This window comes from Urocampus carinirostris, chromosome 4 (assembly GCF_059441175.1).
Source record: "Urocampus carinirostris isolate Australia breed hairy pipefish chromosome 4, RoL_Ucar_1.0, whole genome shotgun sequence".
Classification (NCBI taxonomy): Eukaryota; Metazoa; Chordata; class Actinopteri; order Syngnathiformes; family Syngnathidae; genus Urocampus; species Urocampus carinirostris.
In genome coordinates this window covers 40871877-40884738 of record NC_142352.1, presented here as the reverse complement: position 1 = coordinate 40884738, position 12862 = coordinate 40871877, and the positions used below count along the sequence as shown (strand labels likewise).

Here is a 12862-nt window from a genome sequence, read left to right as displayed (position 1 = left end):
TAAAAAATGGAGGAGTTCCCAGTCCGACATCCTGCTTTCTGTTCAAAGAAGATTGGACACAGAAGTTGCATCACTCTAGCTGCTGCTCACCTTTCCACGCCCTGGAAGTAATCTTCGCTCCACTCCAGCGGGATGAAATTATTTTCCCTCACGTTGCATTGTTGCGAGGTGAAATAATCCTCCTGCTCTTTGCGGAAAGATTTCTTTAATGCGAGAGAGTAACTAGAGCAAGAGTCTTATGTTATATTTATTCATTCTCATGGTAATATATTTGATAGAACAGTACAAGCATCATTAAATAAACAAGAGTGAATTGGTTCTGAGTCAAATAAATAGAATGAGACAAGAACATACATATGATGTGAGAGGGGGCATGGATAGAATAATGTTAAACTACATATTATATAAATATGGAAATTAAAAAAAACAAAGTTGATTCCACAATATATTTAGTTCAATTCCACAATGGAGCGCCATGTAAAAAGATTAAACAAAAGGGCTAGCAGCTGACTGAGTGCTTTTAGGAGCACGTTTCATTTTCTCTCTAGCAGTGTAAGCAAGTCATACATGCACCAGGCTACAACAGGAGGTAGGAAGAAAGGGATGCGGGGGGCGACTGTCTCACAGCTCAGAATCCCGGCATAGGACGATCTCCAGCTCGGTGCGAAACAGTTTGCCGCCGTCTGACAGAGCCATGATGCTTTTCTTGTACCCCGACAGTCCTGTGACGTCCACGTCCTGTCAATGTGTAAGTCCTCGGTCAGAAATCTTTTCATGAGCTTACATACAGTATAACAATTGATGATCATTATTACCATTTTGTTTTTATCAGAGAGGTCCTTCAGCAAAGCATCCAGCTCCTGTTCGTCGATGTAGCCGTTACCATCCTGAGAATAACAATTCACGGTTTCACATTTATTGTGTCAATATCAACATAAATTGACATAATTAAACTATTAGGTCGTAGTATATGTGGCCAATTTATGGCCCGCCTCCACATTTGGTCCGGGCCCCAGAACTGAGAGTGTTCTGAAACACTTTTTTTTAAATCTAAAAAAAAAACAATTCAAAGTCTAGGTACACATTTGGGTTTTAACAGGATTTGAACCGACAGTGAAAGCACCAAACACTTACCACTGGACTACCTGTGATATAGATGACATAAAGTAAATATTTGCCCACTTCCTGATTTCTGTGTTTCTTTCATGTGAAAGGTTTCAGATCATCAAAATAAGTTTATTATCACACAGAGACAACCCAAAGTAATACAAAATGCAGTTTTTAAACTCCGGTTTCTAAGGTAAGAAAAAAAAATCCAATCCTATCTGGCCCTATGTGAAAAGTAATTGCCCCTTGAACCTCATAACGAGTTAAGCCACCTCCGGCCGCAATTACACAAATCAAACGTTTACGATAATTCATAATGAGTATTTCACAACACCGTGGAGGAATTTTGGCCCACCTTTCTTTGCACAATTGCTTCAAAGTGCTATATTGGAGGGCTCTCTAGCATGAATTGCTCGTTTAAGGTCACACCACAGCATCTCAATTGGATATAAATCCGTGTTTGGACTGAGCCACTCCAGAACTTTCATCTTCCATCCATCCATCCATTGTCTTCCGCTTATCCGAGGTCGGGTCGCGGGGGCAGCAGCGTTAAAAGGGAAGCCCAGACGTCCCTATCCCCAGCCACCTCCTCCAGCTCATCCGACGGGACCCCGAGGCGTTCCCAAGCCAGCCGAAAGACATAGTCTCTCCAACGTGTCCTGGGCCGCCCCCGGGGCCTCCTGCCGGTGGGACATGCCCGGAACACCTCCCGAGGGAGGCGTCCAGGAGGCATCCTTATTAGATGCCCGAGCCACCTCAACTGGCTCCTCTCAACGCGGAGGAGCAGTGGCTCTACACCGAGTCCCTCCCGGATGACTGAGCTTCTCACCTTATCTCTAAGGGAGAACCCAGCCACCCTGCGGAGGAAACTCATTTCGGCCACTTGTATCCGGGATCGAGTTCTTTCGGTCATGACCCAAAGTTCATGACCATAGGTGAGGGTAGGAACGTAGATCGACCGGTAGATCGAGAGCTTTGACTTTCGGCTCAGCTCCCTCTTCACCACGACAGACCGGTACAGGGTCCGAATGACGGCAGACGCTGCACCGACCCGTCTGTCGATCTCCCGTTCCATCCTACCCTCACTTGTGAACAAGACCCCAAGATACTTGAACTCCTCCACTTGGGGCAAGACCTCCTCCCCGACCCGGAGGGAGCATACCACCCTTTTCCGACTGAGAACCATGGCCTCGGACTTGGAGGTGCTGATCCCCATCCCGGCCGCTTCACACTCGGCTGCGAATCGCTCCAGCGAGAGCTGAAGATCACGGCTTGAGGAAGCCAACAGCACCACGTGATCTGCAAAAAGCAGTGACGCAATGCCGAGGCCCCCAAACCGGACTCCATACCCGCCAAGGCTGCGCCTAGAAATTCTGTCCATAAAAGTTATGAACAGAATCGGTGACAAAGGGCAGCCCTGGCGGAGCCCAACCCTCACCGGGAACGAATCCGACTTACTGCCGGCAATGCGGACCAGACTCTGGCACCGGGCATACAGGGACCGCACAGCCCGGATAAGACTGTGCGGTACCCCATACTCCCGAAGCACCCCCCACAGGGCCTCCCGAGGAACACGGTCGAATGCCTTCTCCAAGTCCACAAAACACATGTAGACCGGACAGGCAAACTCCCATGCACCCTCAAAGACCCTGAAGAGTGTATAGAGCTGGTCCAGTGTTCCACGGCCAGGACGAAAACCACACTGTTCCTCCTGAATCCGAGATTCGACTTCCTGGCGGACCCTCCTCTCCAGTACCCCTGAATAGATCTTACCAGGGAGGCTGAGAAGTGTGATTCCCCTGTAGTTGGAACACACTCTCCGGTCCCCCTTCTTAAAGACGGGAACCACCACCCCAGTCTGCCAGTCCAGAGGCACTGTCCACGTGATGTTGCAGAGGCGCGTTAACCATGACACGCCCACAACATCCAGAGCCTTAATGAAGTCCGGGCGGATCTCATCGGCCCTGCCACCGAGGAGTTTTTTGACAACCTCGGTGACTTCAACCCCAGTGATACGAGAGCCCAACCCAGAGTCCTCAGGCTCTGCTTCCCCAGAGGAAGACGTGCCGGTGGGATTGAGGAGGTCTTCGAAGTACTCCGCCCACCGATTCACAACGTCCCGGGTCGAGGTCAGCAGCACCCCATCGGCACTATACACAGTGTTGATGGCACACCGCTTCCCCCCGCTAAGACGTCGGATGGTGGACCAGAATTTCCTTGAAGCCGTTCGGAAGTCGGCTTCCATGGCCTCGCCAAACTCCTCCCATGCCTGAGTTTTTGCCTCGGCAACCGCCAAAGCCGCATTCCGCTTGGCCAGCCGATACCTGCCAGCTGCTTCCAGAGTCCCACAGGCCAGGAAGGCCCGATAAGACTCCTTCTTCAGCTTGACGGCATCCCTCACCGCCGGTGACCACCAACGGGTCTGAGGGTTGCCGCCGCGGCAGGCACCGACTACCTTACGGCCACAGCTCCGGTCAGCCGCCTCGACAATGGAGGCGCGGAACATGGTCCACTCAGACTCAATGTCCCCCGCTTCCCTCGGGACATGGGCAAAGTTCTGCCGGAGGTGCGAATTGAAACTTCTTCTGACAGGAGATTCTGCAAGCCGTTCCCAACAGACCCTCACAACAAGCTTGGGTCTGCCGGGTCGGGCCGGCATCTTCCCCCACCATCGAAGCCAACTCACCACCAGGTGGTGATCAGTTGACAGCTCCGCCCCTCTCTTCACCCGAGTGTCCAGAACATGCGGCCGCAGGTCCGACGAAATGATGACAAAGTCGATCATCGTACTACGGCCTAGGGTGTCCTGGTGCCAAGTGCACATATGGACACCCTTATGTCTGAACATGGTGTTCATTATGGACAGACCATGACGAGCACAGAAGTCCAATAACGAAACACCACTCGGGTTCAGGTCAGGGGGGCCGTTCTTCCCAATCACGCCCCTCCAGGTCTCACTGTCATTGCCCACGTGAGCGTTGAAGTCTCCCAGCAGTACGAGGGAGTCCCCAGGGGGCGCGCTCTCAAGCACACCCTCTAAGGACCCCAAGAAGAGTGGGTACTCCGAACTGCTATTTGGTGCATAAGCACAAACAACAGTCAGGACCCGTCCCCCCACCCGGAGGCGGAGGAAGGCTACCCTCTCGTCTACCGGGGTGAACCCCAACGTACAGGCGCCGAGCCGTGGAGCAATTAATATGCCCACACCGGCTCTGCGCCTCTCACCACGGGCAACTCCAGAGTGGAAGAGAGTCCAACCCCTCTCGAGAGGACTGGTACCAGAGCCCAAGCCGTGCGTAGAGGTGAGTCCGACTATATCTAGTCGGAATTTCTCAACCTCACGCACCAACTCGGGCTCCTTCCCTGCCAGAGAGGTAACGTTCCATGTCCCAAAAGCCAGTTTCTGTAGCCGGGGATCGTCGCGCCAAGGACCCCTCCCTTGGCTGCTACCCAGCTCTCTGCACACCCGACCCCTTTGGCCCCTCCTACAGGTGGTGAGCCCATGGGAAGAGGGTCCCACGTCGTCCCTTCGGGCTGTGCCCGGCCGGCCCCCGTGGGTAAGGGTCCGGCCACCAGGCGCTCGCCAGCGGACCCCACCTCCAGGCCTGGCTCCAGAAGGGGGTCCCGGTAACCCGCGTCCGGGCGAGGGAAATCGAGGACCAAAGTTTTGTCTCATCATTAGGGGTCTTCTGATCTGCGTTTTGTCTGGCCACTCACCTAGGACCTGTTTGCCATGGGTGACCCTACCAGGGGCTTAAAGCCCCCGACAACATAGCTCCTAGGATCATTGGGACACACAAACTCCTCCACCACGATAAGGTAGCAGATCAAGGAGGAACTTTCATCTTGTTTTGTTTTTTAGCCATTCAGGGGTGGACTTGCTGGTGTCTTTCGGATAGCTGCTGCATGATCGAAAAGTGCTTGAGTTTGAGGGCAGAAACTGATGACCGGATGTTTTCCTTCAGGATCTTCTGGTAAACACTAGAATTGTAAGTAATAATATGCAAAAACACAAAAAGCAGAAAGGGGGCAAATACTTTTATACGATACTGTATGAAAAGGCATTGCGTTTTATCCCATTATAACACTATCTTTAGTCATGGTATTAGAGACGAATTTCATTGTGCATTTCACATGTTACAATGGCAATAAATTATATTCGATCTTTTATTGTTATTGTAACATGTGAAACGCTCAACAAAATTGAAATTTATTTATGGTATTGAGACAAAAAAGTGTGATAATGAGATAAAATCTACTGCCTTTTTGCAGGTCATTTGACCACTGTTTATCAAGGGCTCTGACAACTACACTGAACTTGGACCTGTTAAGACAAAAAGTCTTATTTTGTTATTAATTACTTTATAAAAAGTTATAAAAAGTGTTGTTATCTATTTTCTGACTTTCGTACTATTAAGGATTCAAAAGGATTTTTTGATTTTGACTTTTTGGAAAACAATATCTTTTAAATGTAGGCACTCCTGCAATTGTCTTCATTTTTATATAGCACTTTTCAAGTCAATGACCTACCAAAGCGCTTTACAATGTGCTTCATACTTACCCATTCACACACACACTCACACACCAATAGCGGCCATGCAGCCATGCAGGCGCCGACCTGCTTTGGGAGCATTGGGGATTCAGTGTCTTGCCCAAGGACACTTTGACAAATAACACAGAGGAGCCGGGAATCAAACCTGTGATCTCCTGATCCCAAAACGAGCGCTCTACCTCTTGAGCTAATGTGCCCCGTTTTCACCCCTTTTCTGTTAAAACTGACACTGGCCCATCATAAGGGAGGGGAAATGTTACGTGGCCCTCACAGGACAAAGTTAGGGGCCCCAAGATATAGACCATTTACTTCACTCAGAAAACGGTTTAATGATAAAATCAAACTATTTTGGTCAACTCTGCGCCAATATTACTTACGTCAATCCAACCCAATAAGCTATGAAAGAAAAAAAACTGGGAAGATTGCTCCATTACTTTAAAGGTGGGATGCGTCGTTTGAGGTGTCTCTGAAAAGTTGACAGTCGAATGTTTTTTCCATCACAGTAAGTATGAGTTAACAATATTCAACTGAGTTCAAAGAGCGTTAATGTTTTTTCCCACTGCACCTACCTGTTTTTATCTAACTTTTAGCAATTCTATTGGTAAAATGACTTCATGCTCATCATAGCAATTTTTCGTTGGTGTAGAATGAAAATTGTAAAAGTAAAGGAAGGCCTGTTTCAAATACAGTCAAATTGCCAAGATGAAAAATGAAGATTTTATTTGAGAATATCTGAGAAAGGCATGTTATTGCACACGCATCAGGAATGAGCTGACTGAGGCTGCGATCATGACTTTAAGCCAGGAGATGGCGGCAGAGAGTTACAAAGTATCAAACTCTGTACAGTAACTTTATAAGTACTCCTCTCAAATTGGGTTGTTAGCAATAAAACGATTTGCAGTACTATTGTAAACAACAACCCCTAAAAGTGGATCATTTCATTAAAATACTTTTTTTTCATTTTAAAAGCTATCAATCACGTTTTGTTTTTTTTACATAAAACCTGTCAAAACCAACCATATCTGGGTCATTTTGTCTGTAAATACTTAAAACATCGGAATGTTTAATACAAAACAAGCCAGAAAATTGAAGTCAATTAATCCAACTCATGAATTGGTCCATTATCAACCTCATTTGGTGTTATTAGTTAGAATGTACATAAAATAAAATGCAAGTCAAATTGGTGTGTCCAAAAAAATACGAGAAAATGTAAAAGCTCGCCCCCTAAACCAATTACACATTCACAGACATAAGCACGCATTTGAAAATAATAATCAAAGGTGGTGAGGCAAAAACTATGTACGGAAAAAGACAATGGGAAATTAGAAAGGGGTATAGTAGACATAACAGCCATTGCTATATTGAAAAAAAGCAGGGTATGATCCCAATACCTGCTATCAGGTTTTTACTGAAGTGTGTTACATTTACCTTAGTCTTAAAAATGTTCAATCAGGGTATTCTCAACAAATAACACTTCATGGCTACTTTACCCCAAAAAAATACATCAAAATGCACCCTATTTGTTTTCTTAACGAATCAAAATGTAAAAGATTTCCCAGTCCCAACACAAACGCACACAAAAGCAATTGAGTGCATTTCACCTTATCGTAGAGTGTGAAGAGGGAGTCAAACTCCTTGACTGTGAGCCTGATGCCCTGCGCGCACAGAGAGGAAGCATGGTGTTAGTTACATTTCTCGAAAGCGGTAAAAAAGCCTCAACGGAGCCACGTTTGATATTAATCCACGCACATTATGATAACTGGGGCTAGCACTGAATTAATCCTGACCAGACTAGCTAATCCCTCGACAGAAAGGAAGAGTTGATCTGGTTTCAACAGTTTGGAAGGTTGGCCTATCGGAAAGATTAACTTTGGATCCGTGCTTCAAATAATGAACTTTCATCGCTGTTGTCGCCCAAACGCGATTGCAGTCATATCATACTGCAGTGGATTATACACTTTTTTTGGATATAACGTCATATTGTATGTACAATGTGAATGTGAACAATAAAGGCCTGCTAAAGATTTCGGGACACAACCAATATTTGTTTCCCTTCGTAATCATCAAATACAAAAATAGTATCAGTCTTGGTATACTATGTTGTTACATGAGTATCATCAGAAGGCTTTGGGGGCAAAGTGCTCTGCCATCGGCTGCAGCAGACGTATTTGCTGGGGCCACAGCCCACCCATGCCGAAGCTCGGCTCAGGATGCTTCACAGCGACGACAACAACGGCAAACAGATGATGAAGGGCCTATATCTGAGTCAGATCAGGAGGGCTGTCCTGCTACTGGTAACCATGGCAAACTAATTATACCTGTTTCATGTGTGGGTAGCAAACCACAACCTCTAGATAGATAGAGATAGATAGATAGATACTTTATTCATCCCCGTAGGGAAATTCACACTTCAAGTGGAATGGGCGCCACCGGGCTGTACTTGCCTAAGAAACACCATAGCAAGTGGTGCCTTGACGACCTAGGAGGTTAAGGGATCTGTGAACCATGATATGGATTTTCGTAAAGTGTTTTAGAATATATATTCTCACATTTTTTTCACATTTTGCAGGGAACAATATAGTCTCAAGAAGTGTAATTGACCCTCAGTTATCTTATTTCCTATTCCATTATTGTTACCAAAGCGAAGGCTCGTGACACACTGTAACGGGTCTGTGACCCACTTTTGGGTGGGTCCCAACCCAGCAGTTGATAGAGAATGTTTTATTATATTTGGGCCAGAAAATAATACATCAAACAAACCCTTGTATGGATTTTAATAGATCATATAGGAGTTTTCATAGTTCGCGGTTCACGGTTCCCTTGAGCACTGTTGGGGCACCAGTTCATGTGGTGTGTCTTAGACAAGTACAGCCTGGTGGCACTCATCCCTCTCCAGGGCTTTTTGGGGTTTGTTTCAATACAGGTTTTGGATTCCAAGGTTACCAACGGCAGCAGAAGCCTCCTGTCTGACTCAATGACTGCAACTTCTTCATCGGTTAAAGCGTCATGTTTTTCTTCAAAGAAAACCCGGACGTTGGCATTGATGTTCAGCGGCGTATGAAAATACTAACATTAAGTCTTAGATCATGGTGGAAAAACTATTTCTTGCCCAAATTTTGAGAATCACATTGTACAATATGCATTGCATGACTTGTGGCTATCATATTTTTGTTGAAAAACAAATTTTGCGGCAATGACGTTTTCCAATTTACTTTCGAGACAGATTAAGGATTTTGTGTATTTACTATTCCAAAATATCTCAAAATATATATATAAATAGAAGCAAAAAGATCTCAGGGTTCTGCCCTGTTATACTGTATGCAAGTAAACATTGCATCACCACATTAACGCAACGCAACTCCCCCTAACAGATGTAATATTATACATGATTACTACAGTGCAAATGTGTCAGTGTGCCATATGTCCAGTCAGCACATTAAGAGCATATAATCCTCTTGTAAATTACTCCAGTATTGCTAAACTCCCTGTCTGTGGCCTTTCTCGTCACACACATGACTTGAACTATAGCGAAAGGCACTTGTGAACCTACTGATTTGTGTGGTTTACCTGAAACTTCATCAAGAAATTCTCCTGTACGGGCAAAAGCCTGCCATGACACAAAATTTTAAAGTAGGAGTCATCCTTTAGTTTTTTTCCGCACATTTTTCTTTATGAATATAACTCGATTAGAGACCAACCTTGCCATCTCAGAGAGCCCGAGCTTCCCATCGCCGTTCAGATCAAACATCCTCAGCTGCACACAAAGAGGATTAACAGTCAATTTCATCAGGGGGCCTGCAAACAGCAGCAGGACTATACATACTGTACTATACATGCACATTTTCATTTACCTATTACATTATAAAAAATGACACACAAGAAAGAAACACAAATTTGTTGCATTGAAAAAGATACACTTTAAGAACTCTCCCTCACACAAGAAAATAACTTCATTGTTATAGATTTGGGTATTTGTTTCATGAAAGTACGTTTTCATTTACTCTTCACCTCTGCTTGTTGATTCCGTTTTAATTAAATTAACTTTTACTGCAAGGTTTTATTTTTTTCGGTATTTTTGATACTTTTGAAAATATTATACTTTTAGTTTTGTTTTAAAAAGTTCTAGTTCTTGTATAGCCATATAAAAGATGTGTAGACAAAGATGAGTATTTATTATTTCAATGTATTACTAGAAACGAGATATATATTAGGCCAGTATTTTGAACAAGTGTGTCTGAGCACACTATAGTGGCATGAGACCCTGTTTAACGTGGAAATGCAGGAAATTGCCACATTTTCTCTGCCATTGTTCAGTATATTAGCTTTTCTCTAGTCATCACCTTCGTAATTTTAACACGTATCCATATCAGTAGGTGGCAGCAGAGTACATTTATTTTTCCTTTTGCATACTAATTATCTTATCATCGGAAAATGTATTTTATAACTTATTCTGTTTGATATAGATGTTGAAGATTGTACTGCAAAAAAATCAAATAAAGTAAAATGATGGTGATTTTTGTCATGATTCCTGATTCGGGGCACCTGCGGCTGCCCCGGTGGCGCCAACATCCCTAGTCGCTGATTGGCTCCTTGCCACCTTTTAGCCCCCCCGACTCCCTGTTACCGGCGTCCGATCGTTGCGAACCTTCAGCACCCGCTAAGGCAAGCCTTCCGAACCTGATTCCCTGTTTTTTTGACTCCCGTACGTTTCCCAGCTTCGACCTGTTTCCGTTTGATCACGTTTCTGGTCCTGCGCCCGGACAACCCGACCTGCTTTTCCTTCTTCGACACCGCTATCGCTCGCCAGAGAAGTGCCACTTCCGCGTCCCGAGCGACCTGCTCCCCACAATCAACGATCACTGGATCGTGGGTGCCAGCTTACGTCTCTTTTCAAATAAAACTAAGAAACTAACGCAATTGGGTTTCCGTCTCCGTTCCTGGTTCCTGACAGATTTTATTTTTTACTTTCTTATCTAAAAAAAAAAGACAGAAAACAGTTGGATACATTTTTCTCGATTGTCTGTTACATTTTGCTTACTTCAAATATTATTAGTTGTATTTCTTGGAAAAAAAGATAAAAATATGGTCAAAATTAATAACAGGTTGAAAATATATTAATGTCCGAAATTGCAACAACATTCTTAACCAAAAAGAATAGAAACATGATAGCTTAACCATAAAGAGGTACATGAGAAAAACATGAAACTGGTTCAGAGATTATCTTTAAACATTATCAACACACGATGTGCCTCAAGATATTTTAATGAAAGAAAGTGTAGCTTGGCTCAAAGAAGGTAAAAAACACCGAGCCTATGCCTGTGTTGTACAAAGTAATACCCAATGACCATTTGTTGCCTATGCTAACTCACATTTGCTCTTTATTATAAGCATATAAACTTCCCAGCTCTTTCTGTTTAATCCATATGATTCTACTTTAATGATTTCTCTTATTTTAAAATTGAAATAAAATACAGGTACTCTTATAAAAACTATTTTTGTAAAAATGAATCATATAAAAAGCAAATTAGGTTTCTATTCTACCCTTATAAAACGCGATGTGTTTGGTAATGATAAATTGATAACGTAGCCCTTGTATGCTATATTTTTCTATAGTGTGTGCATAAATGCAGATAAATAATTCAGTTGGTAAATTCATCAGTGAATAAAAAAACATTGTCAAAACGAAAAAAAAAGAAGAAATCATGTATTTTATGCTTTGCACTGCTAATGAACATTTCTAAAACAACATAGAAAAAAAACTCAAAATCTTTGCATGTACAATTCCATTTTGGAAAATTCGTTATCTCCTCTTGCCAAAGCAGAAAGCATGAAAAGAGCATGTGTTTGGCAAATAAGACTCACAATTGTCTGTGTGTACTCATTCAGCTTTTTATCGTCGTAGCTTGTGTTGGCTTTCTTCAGCAGGTCCGTCAGGAAGCCCTGACAGGGGTTGGATGAAAGTCAGGGAAAGTCACGTTATTACAACAACTACAGAAAAAACAAATAAAATGTTGTATACAATCGATAGTCAAATAAGCAGTCCCATCCTTGTTTTGAAATGACAATGAAGAACATAGTCGAAGTTTTTGCAATGAAAGGTTTTTGTACCTTGAGTTCATTTGACTCAATATATCCACTACGGTCGGAGTCATACTTCCGCCAAGCCTGTAAGTAAAGGTAAAAAAATAATAAAATAAGTTACTAAAGTGGCAAGTATATCAACATCAACTGCACTTTTTGACACCTTCGTAATATTGTTAGAATATCGTAAGATTCTGCTGATGCTGTCGAAATCAGATGCTGATATTATAATTAATGCGTTTTTTACTTATCGACTCCATTACTGTATGTATTGCTCTCTGGTCTTCCGATGTCAAGCATTAAAAGTGATATCTGGTTCAAAATGCAGCAGAGAGACTTTTGACCAGGACAAGAGAGTTTGATCATAGCACCCCAATTTTACCCATTAGAATTTTTTTGCATTGGCTCCCTGTCATGCACTTTCCGGACAAATTTTCATGTTACCTAGTGTTTACTATGTTTATGTATTGTACTGCTAAATGTAATTCACTCTGGTCATCCTGGAAGGGGGATACCACTTGTGAGGTCCCTTCTCAGGGTTTCTCTTTTTCCTCACGCTGAGGTTTTGTGTTGTTCCTTGCCCGCATGTTGGTTTGAGATCAGGTAATTTTGTCATTGTAATCCTGTGCAGTCCTTTGAGACATTTTTGTGATTAAGGGCTATATAAATAAATTTGACTTGACTTGACTGTCCATTTAAGATGTGACTTTAAGGTTCTGTTACCAACATACAGTACAAACGCTTGCATGGACTTGCCCTCTCTTATCTTTCTGATTTAATTTCCGCCTATGTCCCCCTATGGTCTACTCGAAACTCCAAGAGCCAAAAAGAAATCTGCAGGCTCGAGAGAGTTCTCCATTCAGGCCCCGGTGCTTTAGAATGCGCTGCACCTGAGATAAGATCTTGAACCTCATTTGAAGTGTTTAAAACTATACTTATGACAAACTTATATCTTATAGCTTATGATCGATGCCGACCTCATACTTTTGTTTTCTTGTCCTTTTCGGCTGCGTGGCTGGTGGCAGAGTGAGGGAGATGGACAAACATAATGAGTCAGCGGACCAGCACCTGGACCAGACATGTCATCATCTCCAATGACTTGGTGGCTGAGATGGGAAGCTC

At 43.7% G+C, this 12862-nt stretch overlaps 1 protein-coding gene across 1 annotated transcript in view; it reads right to left on the bottom strand.

Moving 5' to 3' along the window:
- Nucleotides 1-234: 234 nt before the first annotated feature.
- The window catches only part of LOC148367577 (calretinin-like), a 36507-nt gene continuing 23879 nt past the window's right edge, over nucleotides 235-12862 (bottom strand). Inside the window, exons 5-11 of the mRNA XM_088334581.1 lie at nucleotides 11768-11824; nucleotides 11522-11599; nucleotides 9358-9413; nucleotides 9227-9266; nucleotides 7261-7314; nucleotides 816-887; nucleotides 235-738 (exon numbers count right to left, since the gene is read on the bottom strand). Of these exons, the coding sequence (XP_088190707.1) occupies nucleotides 622-738; nucleotides 816-887; nucleotides 7261-7314; nucleotides 9227-9266; nucleotides 9358-9413; nucleotides 11522-11599; nucleotides 11768-11824 (474 nt within the window). The 3' untranslated portion in view covers nucleotides 235-621. The remainder of the gene's footprint in view (nucleotides 739-815; nucleotides 888-7260; nucleotides 7315-9226; nucleotides 9267-9357; nucleotides 9414-11521; nucleotides 11600-11767; nucleotides 11825-12862) is intronic.